The sequence below is a fragment of the Astatotilapia calliptera genome, chromosome 9 (assembly GCF_964374335.1).
Source record: "Astatotilapia calliptera chromosome 9, fAstCal68.1, whole genome shotgun sequence".
Lineage (NCBI taxonomy): Eukaryota > Metazoa > Chordata > Actinopteri > Cichliformes > Cichlidae > Astatotilapia > Astatotilapia calliptera.
Window position 1 is genome coordinate 9,942,870 of NC_137430.1, and position 16,684 is coordinate 9,959,553.

General features: G+C 41.0%; 1 protein-coding gene and 2 non-coding genes across 3 annotated transcripts; 1 reads left to right on the forward strand and 2 right to left on the reverse strand.

Moving 5' to 3' along the window:
- Positions 1-1,000: 1,000 nt before the first annotated feature.
- trnas-cga (transfer RNA serine (anticodon CGA)) lies at positions 1,001-1,082 on the reverse strand. Its single transcript has one exon. It is a non-coding gene; the product is annotated as a tRNA-Ser (tRNA).
- A 575-nt stretch (positions 1,083-1,657) lies between these two features.
- On the reverse strand, positions 1,658-1,729 carry trnag-ucc (transfer RNA glycine (anticodon UCC)). Its single transcript has one exon. It is a non-coding gene; the product is annotated as a tRNA-Gly (tRNA).
- Positions 1,730-10,889: 9,160 nt separating this feature from the next.
- Positions 10,890-16,438, forward strand: LOC145431039 (uncharacterized). Its single transcript, XM_080306344.1, has 4 exons — positions 10,890-11,641; positions 13,035-13,138; positions 14,111-14,707; positions 15,390-16,438. Exons 1-4 carry the CDS (start codon positions 11,593-11,595, stop codon positions 16,065-16,067), a joined length of 1,428 nt encoding a protein of 475 aa, XP_080162470.1. The 5' UTR covers positions 10,890-11,592; the 3' UTR covers positions 16,068-16,438.
- The last annotated feature ends 246 nt before the right edge of the window (positions 16,439-16,684 follow it).

A 16,684-nucleotide genomic window follows, 5' to 3' on the forward strand; every position in this document is an offset into this window, starting at 1 on the left:
TGAGTACTTTTGATCTGTTGCAGGCAGTGTGCAGGTAGCAAACGCCACAGGTTTTTCTGTGCCATCAGGTTGCACTTGAGCAAATACAGCACCAAGCCCATAGTCACTTGCATCAGTAGAGATCACAACACGCAAGGCAGGGTCAAACAGTGCCAGTGCAGGACTATTCACCAGGAGTTTTTTTACTTCTTCAAAGCTCGCTTGTGCACCTGAAGTCCATGTGAAAGTGTTCTTGTCGTTAGCACAGGCACACATAGGGGCTACAACAGTTGCAAAGTTTGGCAAAACTTGGAGTACCATGACACCAAGTCCAAGAAGGATCTCAAACTGAGGGAACTGGGGAGGATTAAAGGGGCAGCACAGCAGCGTTTTGGAAAACAGTGTAAAGGCTTTTCAGGAAGCTTTTAGGACGCTGTGAAAATACTGAATTTGAATAGTGGAGGCTAGAAGTAGTGAATGTATCCTTCCTCTCTATCATTAGATGGAGAGAGTGTACAAAGGCCGGCATAGTGGGTCTGTGGCCACTCTTGCTTGCACTTTTGCGTGTCCGTCAGCCAGCTGTGGAGAAGAGCAAAGTTTTTACATGCAAAGAGCTGAAGTGAAAAGCAGTGCTCCAAACAATGAAATGTGTCCACTCTTTGTGCTTTTCATGCAGTAATGTTTGATGTTTGAAGCAATTTCTGCTGTTGTCCCATTCCCGGTGAAATCCGCTGTCCCTCCAATCCCGATCCTCTTGCAAAGCAATCAGCATTTGTCAGACGCATCAGTCATTGGCGGTACTCAGACAGGATCCTGGATGACTACACGTCTGGGGTGGCTAAGAGAGCAATTGAAGGATGCCATGTTTACTGAATATGTGCCTAATTTTGTCAGGACATAGCTGGGTCCATTGCTTCTGCGTGCTCTATTTTCACAAGCAAAGGCCTGGCTCTTTCTCAGGTGATCTCCATGCCGTGGCTTCTTCTCAAATCAACGTCTGGACTGCCGCAAAACAGCTGACCGTTGTCGACAGGATTCGAACCTGTGCGGGGAGACCCCAATGGATTTCGAGTCCATCGCCTTGACCGCTCGGCCACAACAACCACATTTGGTTTTGGAGCTACATACTTGAAAGACATACGTCTTCCAAGTCCTACGCCACACGTCTTTCAAGTAGGATGTGCACAACAACGGCCACGCTGGATTGTAAATGCGGTAGCTGCATGACTTTGGTGAGAAAGCTTGTGGTTTTGCAGTTCCGTGAGATCGGTGCAGCACAGCTGCGGTTGAAGCTAGCTGGCTGACATTAGCTTGCTTGTTTGCATGAACAGTAACACACACAGCTGATGATTTTGCCACCGCAAAGAGCTGATCAGTACATGGTTAGTAAAATGTTATCTTCATTCCAAACATTCAGCACAATATTTAAAGTGGGACTGGGTGTCTTTATGAAGAAGTAGCGTGTCCAATCACAGTTTCATGTAAGAAGGTATATGTATGAAGTGATGAGAACTCAAAGCCTGTGTGAACAGTGTCTTTCCACAGCAAACGGTAGCAGCGAGGCCGATGAAGAATGCACCTGGCCTGACATTGTAAGCCTTTGCAGAAAGAGCGGAGAACGTTTTTACTGTAAAACAGTACGCAGCCCACATGCTTGAACAGCACTGCGAGAAGCAACTGCGATGGCCGGGAATCGAACCCGGGTCAACTGCTTGGAAGGCAGCTATGCTCGCCACTATACCACCATCGCTGTGAAAAACTGCAACATCACTGAGTCATTGTCCGGCTTATGAAGCTTTCAGGACAATTAACAAGGTGGGCATTGTGATTACTCGCTTGTCAGGTTCTAAACTGGTCAAAAGGTGGATCACTAAAAAGACTAGTGCTCTCATGCAACTGCACATTTAATCTCATCAGCTAAGCTTCTTTGCTACTCAAGTGTGGCCTCTCACGCATTTAAACTCTTGTGTGATTTTTAGCACCTTGAGAGTCGCAATGGTCACGCGAGTTCTTCAGGTCACAGCAGACAAGGTGAGAATAGGTGTGAATCTGTCTTGGGACGAATCTGGGACGAGGACGTCTTTGGCTCCTCTCTCTAGTTATTGGACTTTGGCAAAAAGGTTTCACGCTTAATTAAAAAATGAGAGCAAGTGTCTGTGTCCCGAATACAAAGTGGGAGCTGGTTCCACAGAGAGGGGCCTGAAAAGTGATGGCTCTGCCTTCCATTGTACTTTTAAATCCCCTCGGAAGACAGCAGTCTGAGAGCAAAGCACTCTGTTGGGATGATATGGCACTGTGAGATCTTGTAGACAAAATTGGGGGTGATTATTCAAGACCTTGTGTGTGTGAGGGCAAGTATTTGGATTTTTATTTGGGATTTAATTGGGAGCCAATGAAGAGAGAAGTCCATATGGGGGAAATATACTCTCTCCTTCCAGTCCCTGACTGTGCTCTGGATGCAGCGTTTTGGAAAATAGTGTAAAGGCTTTTCAGGAAGCTTTTAGGACACTGTGAAAATACTCAATTTGAATAGTGGAGGCTAGAAGTAGTGAATGTATCCTTCCTCTCTATCATTAGATGGAGAGAGTGTACAAAGGCCGGCATAGTGGGTGTACCAGAGCAGGGCTGTGTGTAAAGCACAGCCAGGCAGCTGAACACTGTATTGTTCTCTATTTTGTCCTCTTTGAGCGCGAGACAAGCCACCACAGCTGGCAACACCTGTCAGTGAACACATTCAGGATGAAGATGGGAAGTGAGGAAGAACTGCTGTCAGTGCTGGAAGAGCTCGACCCCCTCCCCATCACTGCGCAGTCTCAGCAGCCCTCACCCACCCCTGCCTCTCCTGTAGATGCCTCTCAAACTGCATCAGTTCAACCCCGAGTTGAATTATTCCAAGACCGAGATGAGCCCATCTGTTTTGCTGAAATCCAAGAAGACATGTGGTCAGTGCTTGACTACCTCCCCGTCTCTCAGCAGTCTAATGTGCTCTCCTCTCCTCATTCACACAACTACTCGACTCCTAAACAAAATCTCATCTGTCCTGCTGATTCCCCTCCATCCAAACTGGCGTCCTCCCCTGTTGCATTCACTGAATTGCCGTCAACAACCCCCATCTTTTGCCAACTAATGAAAAACAATAATTTCACTATAGACGATTGGACCGATTTCAATTGAATTAAACTGTTACTCCTGTTATTTCAACATCTGTCTTTGTGTAAATAAATGAAAAAACAAACAATAGATGCTTCTGTCATAAGTTACAGCAGGATGAAACAACCTTCATGTAGTTCTTGTTTTTAACACTGCAAACCTTCTTTAGTTCTTTTGTTTCCTTTCATATTCAGCACACATCTGTCAGTGTCCACTAACTGTCAGGGAAAAGCCAGATAAAAACACTGTGGGGTCTTTTGGGACACGTGCTCGTTGGGTTTACTCATAGATATCAGAAATGATCTGTTCTGTATTCAAAGGATACACGAAGGACGTTTGTATTAAATGCAATATAGCGACTGATCATATGCTGCTTTCTTTGGGGGCTTTTCACCACCATGTTACACAAATCCAGTTTCTAACTGAAAAGAAAATCCTTCACCATTTTCTAATCAAATTCCCTGGTTTCCCATGTCAGAGATGTCATGGCTGATAGGATCATCGCATATTGAGCTCAAAGCTAAACTCTTGTGTAGGGCCTCTTTCCATGTTGCACCATTCATTTTAAAAAGTCCTGGTAACAAGAGACAGAGGTGACTTGATGTATTACAGTTACTTCCCAATTTACAGAAATGATGTGACTTCTGACATTTTCCTAGCAGGAAATGTGCTACTGTGGGACACTGAAAGAATAAACAGCAAGGCACGTTTTGTTTTAATAACTTTTCTTTACTTCATTTGTATGAACTAGGTTTACCTTACAAAATCTTATACTGTATATAATGTTTTATGTTTAATTCATGTCAATGTCAGCTCGTGTTTACTCGGGTGAGCAGTACCGGCCCACAAAGAGAATGCTCTTGGTGGGTTTATGTCGGATGAAGAAGATGAAGTGATGGTCAAAGAACATTTCAAAGCCCACACTGAGAAGTTGTTCAGAAAAAGAAGTTGAACCTGACCAAGATGAAATCCAAAATTGGGAATTAATTGTTTTATTGTATTATTTTTAATGTCACATATGGTGTTGTGTAATCCGTGTATGTATTATGTGTCTCTGCTGATGTGTTTCATGCCTCACTTTCATTTTACTGTAATTAGGCTAGTTTTAAGTTTCTTGAGTATTCTGATAAGGATACTGTGTAGTATGATTTGCAAATGAAGAGGAATCAATTAGTCTTAAATTAATTGACTAAGAGAAATGAAGCGTTGGAAGAATGTTATGTTGATGACTATGAGGTTTCTGGGGTTTATTCAATAGAGCAACAACTGTGTGGGATCTTTATACAAATTCTTATATTCTATTTAGAGCTTGCTTTAAAGTATGTTAGCAAAAAAACAGCGCACGCATTCGTTTTCACGATTTTTGTTCTTCTTTAGTCATTGGGTCTTTTTAGGTGGTACCTCCAGGTACCACAAGGGGGGATGTGGTGGATTTTTGTGTGATATGTATAACTATACACTATATATCTATGTGCACTGAACATATATATTTTAACTTTCATGTAGAGTCTTAAGCACAAGACATTTTGCTTCACCATGGTTTATTAAGGTGGTGCAGTAACAGGGCAGTTAATGCTGCTGAGAGTTCTCCTGCCTAACTCGCTCTCCAGCTAACTAACCTTCCCTAACGTCTTTCATGCAGCACATGTCTGTATCTATTTTTTCTACTCTTTTACAGAGCATCTTTTTGAGTGTCTTGATTTTAATTTGATCTAAAAGGGTTGGATCTCCACATCGTTGGTGGAAGAAGATTATCAGGATGGCTTCAAAATTTGCGACTACAGCCCCTCTTCTGTGGAACCAGCTTCCAGTTTGGATTCGGGAGACAGACACTATCTCTACTTTCAAGATTAGGCTTAAAACTTTCCTCTTTGCTAAAGCATATAGTTAGGGCTGGACCAGGTGACCTTGAATCCTCCCTTAGTTATGCTGCAATAGATGTAGGCTGCCGGGGATTCCCATGATGCATTGAGTTTTTCCTTTCCAGTCACCTTTCTCACTCAGTATGAGTTAACAGACCTCTCTGCATTGAATCATATCTGTTATTAACCTCTGTCTCTCTTCCACAGCATGTCTTTTATCCTGTTTTCCTTCTCTTACCCCAACCGGTTGCAGCAGATGGCCCCGCCCCTCCCTGAGCCTGGTTCTGCTGGAGGTTTCTTCCTGTTAAAAGGGAGTTTTTCCTTCCCACTGTCGCCCAAGTGCTTGCTCATAGGGGGTCATATGATTGTTGGGTTGTTCTCTGTATCTATGAAGCACCTTGAGGCGACTTTTGTTGTGATTTGGCGCTATATAAATAAAATTGAATTGAATTGAATTGTGTTAACTTGTGTAGTTACACAAGTTACACAGGCAGAATGCCATGTGAACACTGTCTCCAGGTGGAAAACAGAATGAGCGATACACCTGCTGTCAGGCCTGCAGGGTTTCTCCCTGTGATGTTCTTCTCTGTCTTGTGGTTGACATTTTTTTTTTTTTACTGGCACAAATAATTTGTGGGGCGTCTTATTGTGACACCTGATTGTTGTAGTATTTTTAAAATGGCTGTGCAAAAAAATAAAAATAAGAACCCCAGATGCATTGCCTGCATTTTTAGATGAATAGTTGTATATAACTTTATTATTTACAAAATTTTTGTTTAATTTTAATTTAAAAAAATTACCACTTATATTTGCATTTCAAGTTATGAAAATAATTTACTAAACATGTCTGTGGTTTTTATAGTAAAGAGAAAATATAACTACTACTAGGGTTTTATGTGTTTGTGTGATTTCAGACCAGTTGTTTTAATAACTGTAAATTTGGACGTGTGAGGTTGTGCTGAAAAGAATGATACCAAGAAAGACAAGGTAAAAAAACAACAACAATCAAAAGCAGCCAAAAATGGCCAATTATATTTTGGACCTCAGAATATTGACCCAACAAATCATGAAAAATGAGGTTTCAATAATTGTTTGTGACAGTGCAGCTTTCTGGCAGTAGTAGTAGTCAGTACAATTTGATTTTTTTCTAACAAAAACAGTATGAAACTTAAGTTAGACTTGTGTTTGGAAATGAGCCCCCGCCCAGTGTTGTGTAGCTTTCTGGATTTTATACTTATTGGTTACATATTTATTTATTATACAGGCTATACAGTACACACATTTTATGTAACTGAAATGTTTAATTATGTGGGCTATAGAAAATAATTAAGTTATAGACCATATTTATATGAAACATATACTTAATGTATATTAATCATATGTAACACCTGCATATGTCTTTAAAACAAGGCTTTGATTTTGCCACCCCATTTGATTTCCATGCCAGCCTGGAAAAATTTCTCTAGATCCGCCCCTGGACCTGTCCTGGACCAGCAACACCAAATCAGTGACTAAAAGAGCTCAGCAGCGACTGCATTTTAAGAGACGACTGAAGAAGGTGCACATCCCCAAACCCATCTTTAATACTTTCTACAGAGGTACCATGCAGAGCATCCTAACCCGCTGCATCACAGTCTGGTATGAAAACTGTCATGCGTCCAATCGCAGAGCCCTCCAGAGGATTGTGTGGACCGCACAGCGTGTTATTGGCAGCTCTCTACCCAGTCTACAGGATATTTACACCTCACTGGGAAAGCCACTAGCATCATGGCTGACCCGCATCACCCTTCCCATCAACTGTTTACCACACTTCCCTCCAGAAGACGACTGCGTCATCAGGAGCAGGTCGGCAAGATTGTGCAATAGCATTTTCCCCCAAAGCAGTTTGGCTCCTGAACACCATGGTTCCCTCCTCCGCACTGAAAACTTCTCCACACACTTCTTGGACTACATAATACTCTCCTCTAATTATTATTACTATTATGATGTGAACATTTTGTGCACTTAAATCTTACTGTGCTAATGACCCCTGCATCAGCACCTTGTTTGGAATAGCAGTGGAGAAGACATAGATTCAATGCTGCAGACGTCTGAGCAAAGAAAGCTTCTAGAAGAGTAAAGACTAGCTAGAAGAATGAAGATTCACAGAGTAAATGTGAAAATTCATCACAGGGCTCTATGCACTTGATTAACTGACCATGAGCAAGTTTGCTAGTCTGGAGCATTCAGATCCACCACAAAGACTGTTCAGTGCTCACAGAAACTGCACAATACCCAAGAGCTGCATCTGAGCCTCTACAGGCCTTAAACAGCATGTTAATGTTCAAGACAGTTTAATTAGAAAAAGACAAAACAAGTATGGTTGGTCTGGAAGGGCCGCCAGGAGAAAGCTTCTTGTCTCTAAAGAGAACACAACAACTCAGTTGAGGTTTGCAAATTTGCCCTTGAAAGCTTCTGGAGCAACATATTTTTAAAAGATGAGACTAAAGTGGAGGTTTGGTCATAATGCGCAGCAGTAACTTCAGCAAAAATCAAACACAGCACAAACACCTCAAATCCACTGTCAAGTACGCTGGTTCAGTTGTGGTGATTTGAGCTTGTTCTGCAGACACAAGCAATAAGCACCTTGCAGTCCACGAACTCCTCTGTATGCCAAAGTTTTCTAGAGTCAAATGTGAGGCCGTCTGTCCAACAGCTAAAGCTTCTCCTAAATTAGGCCATGCAACAGGATAATGAGCCCAAGCACAGCAGCAAATCTACTGCATGGAAGTCCAGACCTCAACCTGACAGAAATGCTGTGTATAAAGAAATGCTTGCAAATGTTGATGAATTGAAGTTATTGCTGCTAACTGCTGCTTCTGTAACCGACTCAATCATAGAATGATTATGATATTGAAAAAGACAAATGCCTGAATCCTAAATTGTGGATATCCTTTTGTTGTGATCTAAAATGTAACACTAAATGTGATTAAAACACTAAAAATCTGGACTCTTGGGCTCAACAACTGCAAGGATCACCAGCCCGAGGAAAACACAAAATACACATGACCCCGTGACAAAGACAATTCATTCTTGAATGAAGACATTGATCTGACTTTTTAAAATTTTGCCAATTGTGTTTATTATTAAATTATTGAGGAAATAGAAAGGGGGGGAGGGGTTGTAAAGAAGAAGGTAAAGGAAAGGGATAGAAAGGAGGAAAGAGATAGAGGAGAGAAAACCCCAACAATCCCCTCTGAGCAAGCACTAGGTGCGACAGTGGATAGGAAAAACTCCCTTTAAAGGAAGAAACCTATGACAGAACCAGGCTCTAGAGGAGGCAGTCAACTGTCGGGACTGGTTGGGGGGTGAGGGTGAAAAGAGAGAGAGGGGGGGGAGGGAGGGAGATGGGACAGGTGATAGCAGTTAAAGGGAGACAGGGGAGGGAGAGGTGTCAGGAGAGAAAGGGAGAGAAAGGGAGAGGAGAGGTGAAAATTAAGATGGAACAGACGAGGTGACATTAGCAGTAGAAAAAGTAGAAAAAGTAGAAAAAGCAGGAGTGTCCCTCCTCCAGAAGAAGCAGAAGCGTTTTTTCTTCTTTTCCATGAGCTTTTCCACGAGCACTTTTTTCTCTAGGATGAGGGTTCTCTACTGATCGATTGTTTCTGCATTCTCCTGCTCAAGTCTCTTGCATGTTTTCTCCACTTCTTCTAATTTGGCTTGTTTGTCTTCGAGCCTTTCTTTCATTTCTTTAGATGTTGCCTCCTGCATTAGCTTTGCCTCGTGCAGCTCTGTATAACTCTGTTGTAATTTGTTGTGCGTGTCTTCCAACTGCTGACTTCTGCTCTCGATTTCTTGAAGTGAACACTGCAGGTCTTCGTTTGTTTTCTCTAGTTGTTGCTTTAGCACCTGTATCTCAGTGTTTTTGCACTTCACGTTGTCTGAAAGTTCCTCGACTTCTGTGTTTTTTCTCAGCATGTCATTGAGCTTACTCTGCATCTCTGAGCATTGGTTTTGCAGTTTTTCCTTTTCCTCTTCCAGTTCAGGTGTTTTGTAGTTCAGTTTGTTATAAAGTTCTTGCAGGTTTTGGTTTTTCCTCTCAAAGTCCTGGAGAATTTCTTTGTCTTCTTTCTGCTTTATTTCCTGTTGTTCTTGGTCTTGAAGCAGCTCTTGATATTTGTGCAGTGTTTCATCAAGCTTTACCTGCAGCGCTCCGTATTGTTCCTGCACACCTTGGAGTTGGCACTGCGTGTCTCTCTGGTCCAGTTTTTCTTTCTCTTCAAGGATTTCTTTATTCTTTTGCAGAGCTTCATCAAGCATTACTTGCGAGCCTTCGTTGTGTTTCTCGATGTTCTGAAGTTTGCAATCCAGATGTTTCTGTTTCATGTCTTGCTGTTCTTTCTCTTGAAGGAAATCTTTATTTCTTTGCAGTGCTTTATCAAGTTTCATTTTCAGCGCTGTGTATTTTTCCTGCACGTCTTCAAGCTTGCAGTCCGTTTGTTTCTGTTTAATTTCTTGTTGCTTTTGTTCTTGAAGCAACTCTTTATTTTTGTTCAGTGTTTTATCAAGCTTTACCTGAAGCGCTTTGTATTTTTCCTCCATGCCTTGGAGTTTGCACTGCTTCATGTCCTGTTGTTGTTTTTCTTGGAGGAGTTCTTTCATTTTTTGCAGAGCTTCATTAAGCTTGATTTGCAAGCCTTTGTTGTGTTTCTCCAGGTCCTGGAGCTTGAAATCCATTTCCTTCTGCTTTATCTCCTGTAGCCTTTTTTCTTGAAGAAACTCTTCATTTGTGTGCGGTCTTTCATCAAGCTTTACTTGCAGCTCCTGATTCTTTTTGTCCTTCAGCACTAGTTTTTCTAGTGCTTTATCAAGCTTTGCTTGGAGCTCAAAGTTTCTTCCCTGTCTAGGAGTTCCATTTCTTTCAACTTTTGAATATCTTCCTTTTCTAGAAGCTGGTTGAATGATTTGTCTACTTGATCAGGAAGTTGAATTTTGTCTTCCTGATCACAAAGAGGAGAGTTGGGCTTTACTGTTTTTTTTCTGTTTTCTCTGAGACATGTTTGAATCTGTAAACTGTCACTCTGTTTATATCTGAATTAACTAATTTCAAGAAACTGTTGCAATTACCTGGACTGCCTCAGCCCAGGTGATGTAACATTAGCAGACAGAGGGTTTGATGTTGCAGAATCTTTGGAGCTGTACCATGCTGAACTGAAGAGCCCAGCTTTCACCAAAAGGAAGAACTAACTGGGCCCTAGATTGCCCAATCAAATCTCTTAATGCCACCTGCCCTCTCCTACATTAACTGTGGGCTCACCTTGTAGAACAGAGTTGAGTGTGGAAGAAATGGCAAAAAATATGGAGCTGAAAAGCTGAGAGAGAAAAAGAAATGATAAATAAATCAATGTGTCAAATTAACTGACATGTTAGCTGGTAGAGTGCCCACTGCATTATATATATATCATCTCTTTTTTATAATAAATAATCAAAAACTTTATTTAAACTAAGATTTTAAAAAATATGTGCAGTGATTGATGTGCTCTCAGACATGTGCTTCAATCCACACACAAATACAAAACAATCTGACCACACGTACAACTGTTTCACAAACTCTATAAAGCATTCACACTCCAATGGATGCATCAGAAAGCAGCTTGGGATTACAATCTTGTCCAAGGATATTTCGCCTGCAGACTGGAGCAGCCAGGGATCAAACCAGAAAACTTTCTGATCAAAAGCTGACTTGTGCTAAATGCTGAACGGCAGCCAACCCATTTTAGCCATTTAATGAATGTGCCATTTAATCTTGGCTGCAGCCAAGATTAAATGGCACATTCATTAATTACAGAGTTACGGATTGTTACATGGAACTCAAAAGAAATAATGAACCCATCTCGTGTCCTGTGTCTTCTATAGCTGTCTGTACTTTTACTTCCAAAGTTGATCAGCAAACAGTTTGCAGGCCTCTAATTATCAGGCTGTACTCAAGCGCTTGAATTCAACCTAAAAGCTGTGCTGTCATACAGAACCAAGTACCCTCCGCGGAAACTATAGCTAATGTCACAACTGGATCTGATGAGACAGCTATGATTTCTGGACTCGAAGTAAATAATCCTGAATCAATTTATACAACATCAGTTTGTTTGTTTTGCTTTCATAACAAATAGTTTGAGCCATATACAAATACAGAAGTGACAAATGGAAACATATTTACAATCCAAAGTCAGACTAACAGTTTTCAGTAGCACAGTCTTTTATTTACAGTCTGCTTCTCCTGGTGGTAAACCTCTATCACATGTTTGGATTAAAAATTAGGCCTATATAGCTGCTGGTTCCAGTTTAAGCAATATGTTAAAAATACTAAATTCTTCATTGATTTGAGCTGTGGGGTTTGCTATACACTGGCAGAAAATTGTAGAGTAAATGGTGAAAACAAACAAACCAAATAACAAGATCCTTGAATTCCATCTTTTTTATTAACAGAAACTCCAACAAATTTGTGCCCAATTGATAATGTTTGGGACATGAAAAGTCCAGTCCAGCAGGTGGCGGTAATGCGCCTTAAAGCTTTAACCGCCAAAAAATACAAGAGCAGAAGAAGAAGAAGCCGAGTTCCCGCTTTATGGCGTTTTTCCCTCCGATTATTGTCAAGACTGATTTAACACTTAAAGGTAAGCACCGAGCTAATATTAATCCGAGTCTAGTTAATCTTGAGTTTAGCTCCTGAATGAGGCTTTCTGTTGCTCTCCTCGGTGTCTCTTCTCAAGTTTTTGTGAACAAGTTGGAAAAAAAAATCTGACTAAATTGACTCAAGCTGCTTTAAACTAATTTACAGAAAGATATCAGCAAAAGGTTGTGAAACACAGAGAAGAAAAGAATTTATTAGAAGAAAGCTTTTAAATGAGCTCATTGTAATCAGAGTTTCTGTTGTTTTATTAGCCTGTTATTAAGGCTACTTAGCATCTCTGTGGCACCTGCACAGCTTATGAATGCAGCTTGCTAACTAAGCTAGCTAGCGCCACCCTTCTTCCATATAAGGTCACTTCCGGCTCCAAAAGACCCAACATGTTGGCGGTAAAAGTGCTATAATGAAATACATTTATGAGAAATGTAAAAATAAATGTGTTCCAGGCTAAAACACAGCTGCCTTTATCAGCGCAAAGTTGTGATGAGGCTTACTCAGATGATGGCTCAGATTTCTACACCCACTCGGATATACAGATGAAATCAAGACAAGTACATCAATACAAAAATTCACAGGATTGTTCAAAAATAATAAATTGCATGAATATAGGAAATCTTCCTCTCAGTGACTGAGTTGTCTCATTGTGTCCTCATTTTTTATAAATCAAGGCCGGAGTAACCCAACCTTAAGTGTTCATTAAGGTTTTTGTCACATAGATAGAAAATAAACTCAGAGATTAAGCGGCTGTTATAAACAGAGTGATTAGTTTATGTAAAAAATGTAGTTTGTTGTTGTTCTGGTTTATGTGCTGAAAATGGTTTTATTTGTGTATGTTCAATGTGTTAGACTTGTACATAGTTAAATATATGATCAAATAATGTTGAATCCTGGATATGGATTTGTAAGCAATGAAATTTGAAATAAGGGGGTAGGAACAAGAAAACTTCATCCTACTCCTTTTCGAGCACACACATTCTGTAGACATAGATATTTACATGAAAACTTGATGATTTTTAAGTTTTGTTATTTTTATTTTTTTCTGTTGTTATTTCAATTATATTTGCATGTTTGAAATAGATAGATAGATAAAATTTATCTATCTATCTATCTATCTATCTATCTATCATTTCTCACGGCACACGTATATTGTCGGGTTTTTTCTTGGCCAGGGCATATTTTAAAGAGGAATTGCTCTCCTGGTACTGGTGTGCCATACTGCTGAATTTGGTATCGGTGCTCAAACCTTTTGTGTTTGTTTCAAACAAGTTGTCCACCCAGGGAAGCTAAAATGTGTTCTGTGTGTTCTCAGATGAACATATGAGACACTTTGACTCTTCAGTGCAGTGTGGAGCTTAACAAAGTTCTGTTTTCTGTCCCAGCTGATCAGGAGGAGGAGAAGAGTCTGACGGAGCAGCAGAGGAAATTTCAGCTACTTGGACTCAGCTCAGCCACTGCAGAGAAAACAATGAGCTCAACACAGAAGGTGACAGATACTAGTGTTAAGAAATACTCCATTAAAAGCTGAAGTACTGATATATATATTTTATGCTAAACTAAATGAACCTTGTGCAATATTAATGTAATGTAGAAATAATGTATACAATGTATACAATGCCTACATCTTAGACGGTGACGTTGCCTCTAAACATCAAAATGAGCAGGAAGATGTTAAAGTGGGATTCAGCAGGATTCAACCCTAACATCAGCTGTAGTGGCTCAGTGTGGGGAAAAGGGTCACAGCTCACAATCATTTCTATTGAGAGCTCCAGTAGATTTTTTTAATGTGCAGGCTGTGATCAGCTGACCTGCTGCTCTCTGTGAATTCAACCAGATGTCAGCAGATGTTTCACGAGTTGTCCTGGCTGATTTCCTTTCTCTACACTGACAGTACACTGTCTTTATATTAGACACTAAACTGTTGGTATGTGGGTGGAGCTCAGTGAATGAATGTCAGCATCATGAGCTTAAGTTTAAGTTAATCTCTGCTACACTTGATGTAATCTAACTCTGACATGAGCACCACAGTCACTGTGCACCAGTCACACACTGTTCTTTACTTAAATCCATCACATTACAGTAAACTTGCCTGCTTATCCTGCACTAACCTGCAGAGGATTTTACTGCAGTCTTTACATCACATTGTGAGACAAACTGCACACAAACAGTTTGTGTGTTTACTGATGTTTGTTGGGCTGATAGAATTGCTGCATTTGAAATTACCTGCCACATAAAAAATATTACTCCATTTATTCTCGCTCGTCTTCTGTATTGCTAACTAGATGTTGAAATACCGCGACCGCAACTTATCAGCACCTGCAGTCGTTCAGGTTCTGGTGGTGTTTGGTGCCACACTCCACCTTCAGGTTTAAAACTAGTGTTAATGGAGGGAGTTTGAAGCTTCAGTTTGTTCAATGACTGCATTTCACTCACTGACTCTGTATCTCTGTCACTGCAGGACCAACATGGACCGAGAAGTCAGCGCTCTCAGGAGGCCGACAAACCTCACAGAAGCAAGAGAGAGAAAAAATACACCTGTGACGAGTGTGGGAAGGATTTTACCTGGAAGTTTAAACTAAAACAACATCAGCTCATCCACACTGGAGAGAGACCGTTCAGCTGTGACTTGTGTGGAAAGTCGTTTTCCTGGAAGAATTCCCTGAAAAGACACCAAGTCGTCCACAGTGGAGTTAAAGCTTACAGCTGTGATCAGTGTGGCAGAGCTTTTACTCGAAGTAGCCACTTGCAGAGACATCTAGTTACCCACTCTGGAGTTAAGGCATACAGCTGTGACATCTGTGGAAAAACCTTCAGCCAGCTATGGAGCCAAAATATAAACCTACGCATTCACTCCGGAGAAGATGTGTACTGGTGTGATCAGTGTGGTAAATACTTTACAACAGACGCACAGTTACAACACCACATGTTTACCCACACTGAGGAGAGACCTTATCAATGTGACCTGTGCGAGAAGACTTTTAAAACTCCACAGTACCTGAGAAAACACCAACAGATCCACACCAGAAAGAGACTCTACAAGTGCAGTTACTGTGAGGTTTGTATTTTTATTTTATTCTTGTAAGTTCAGTCTGACTGTTTGGAACAAGTCTGCTCATTAAATTGTGTTAGCATGTTAGCACTTCTACTGCACCGAAGAGTAGCTCTGAGCCATTATTCAGGTTTTCATTTCATTTAAGTGTAAGTCAGATGTTACTGTAATATTAAATAAGTATTGCTGTAGTATTATGGTGGTAGTATTGTAAATGGTAAATGGCCTGTATTTATATAGCGCTTTTCTAGTCCCTAAGGACCCCAAAGCACTTTACATATCCAGTCATCCACCCATTCACGCACACATTCACACACTGGTGATGGTAAGCTACATTGTAGCCACAGCCACCCTGGGGCACACTGACAGAGGCGAGGCTGCCGGACACTGGCGCCACCGGGCCCTCTGACCACCACCAGTAGGCAACGGGTGAAGTGTCTTGCCCAAGGACACAACGACCGAGACTGTCCAAGTCGGGGCTCGAACTGGCAACCTTCCGATTACAAGGCGAACGCCCAACTCTTGAGCCACGATCGCCCCTGTAGTTATTGTAGCCCAGTAAACTGAGTGTGTTAATTGAAACAGTAAAATGTAATTGGACGTCTGCAGAGATGCTCTTTATTTCAGGCGACTTTCAGGATAAAAGTGTTGAAGGACTGACTTACACTGTCTTTGTGTCTTTGTTTAGAAGCAGAGCGACACAGATGGATCCACTTCTCAACCCTGTCATCGCTGTGGTGGTGGGAAAGACTTTCGTTGTGACATCTGTGGAAAAACTTTCAGTCACCAAGCCAGCCTAAAAATACATCAACGTAAACACACTGGAGACAAACTGAAATACTGCAAAGAATGTGGGAGAAGCTTCCCCACATCAGCTGACTTAAAACGACATGAACTCTTTCACAGTGGGGTCAAGAAGCACCTCTGTGATCAGTGTGGGTCATCCTTCACCACTGCAGGTCACCTTAAAACACACAAACGAGTCCACACAGGAGCGAAACCATACAAGTGCAGACACTGTGACAAAAGCTTCTCACAGTCAGGTAGTCGTAGCAACCATGAACGTACACACATGGAAGGAAACTACAGCTGTGAGCAGTGTGACAAGAGCTTCAGTAATCTCAGTTCATACTCTGCACACAAACGATCCCACGTTACTAATAAACTGTTTCACTGTTACCACTGTGCCAAAACATTCACTTCATCATCTGCTCTGTGCAAACATCAGCGCGATCACGCAGGGCTGAAATCGTTCCCATCACAGGATCAGAGTGAATCTGAAGAGAGAGAAACATCCTCTGGTTTCAGAGTCCAACTTAAAACCCTGGAGATCAGGCTCCACAGAGTTCAGGTCGGCTCTCCTTAAGTTTAAGTTAAAGTTCAAATGAGGCTATGAATCAAACTTCCTGTAGTTCCATTTTAATCTTTATAAATTGTTCTTCTGTTTGTGTTCAGTCGTTACCTTTTTTTTTCAGTGGTTGGATTAAAAATCAGTTTTCTGTTGTTCAAGTTTTTATTGAATGTATTTTGTTAAATAAAGTTAAAATATTGTTAAATAAAGAATTGTTTGAACGACAAAGATTTTGAGCCATGATGTCATTTCCTGTATTTCAGAGTAAAGACTGAAGTGACAAATGGAAACATGTTTACAGTCATGGAATAAACACTGATGGGTCATCTGTAGGAAGTACTATTGCTGACCTGACAGACTCGACCTTGTTTACAAAGAAAGAAAGGAACTGATGACATGTGTCAGCAGAGGCTTTCAGGGTTGTTTAGAGTAGAGCTGATAGTCTTAAAGAGAACACGGGGATTATGACAATTTAACACAATGATCTGAGAAAAATATCTGTTTCTCTCATTTTTACTGTATTCTGATCAAATTTCCAACATTCTTTTAACATTTCAAAAGAAATTGTCTTTCTTCCACTTTCACACTTGGCCCTAAAAACACCAACATCCGTGCATCACCCTTGTGTCAGT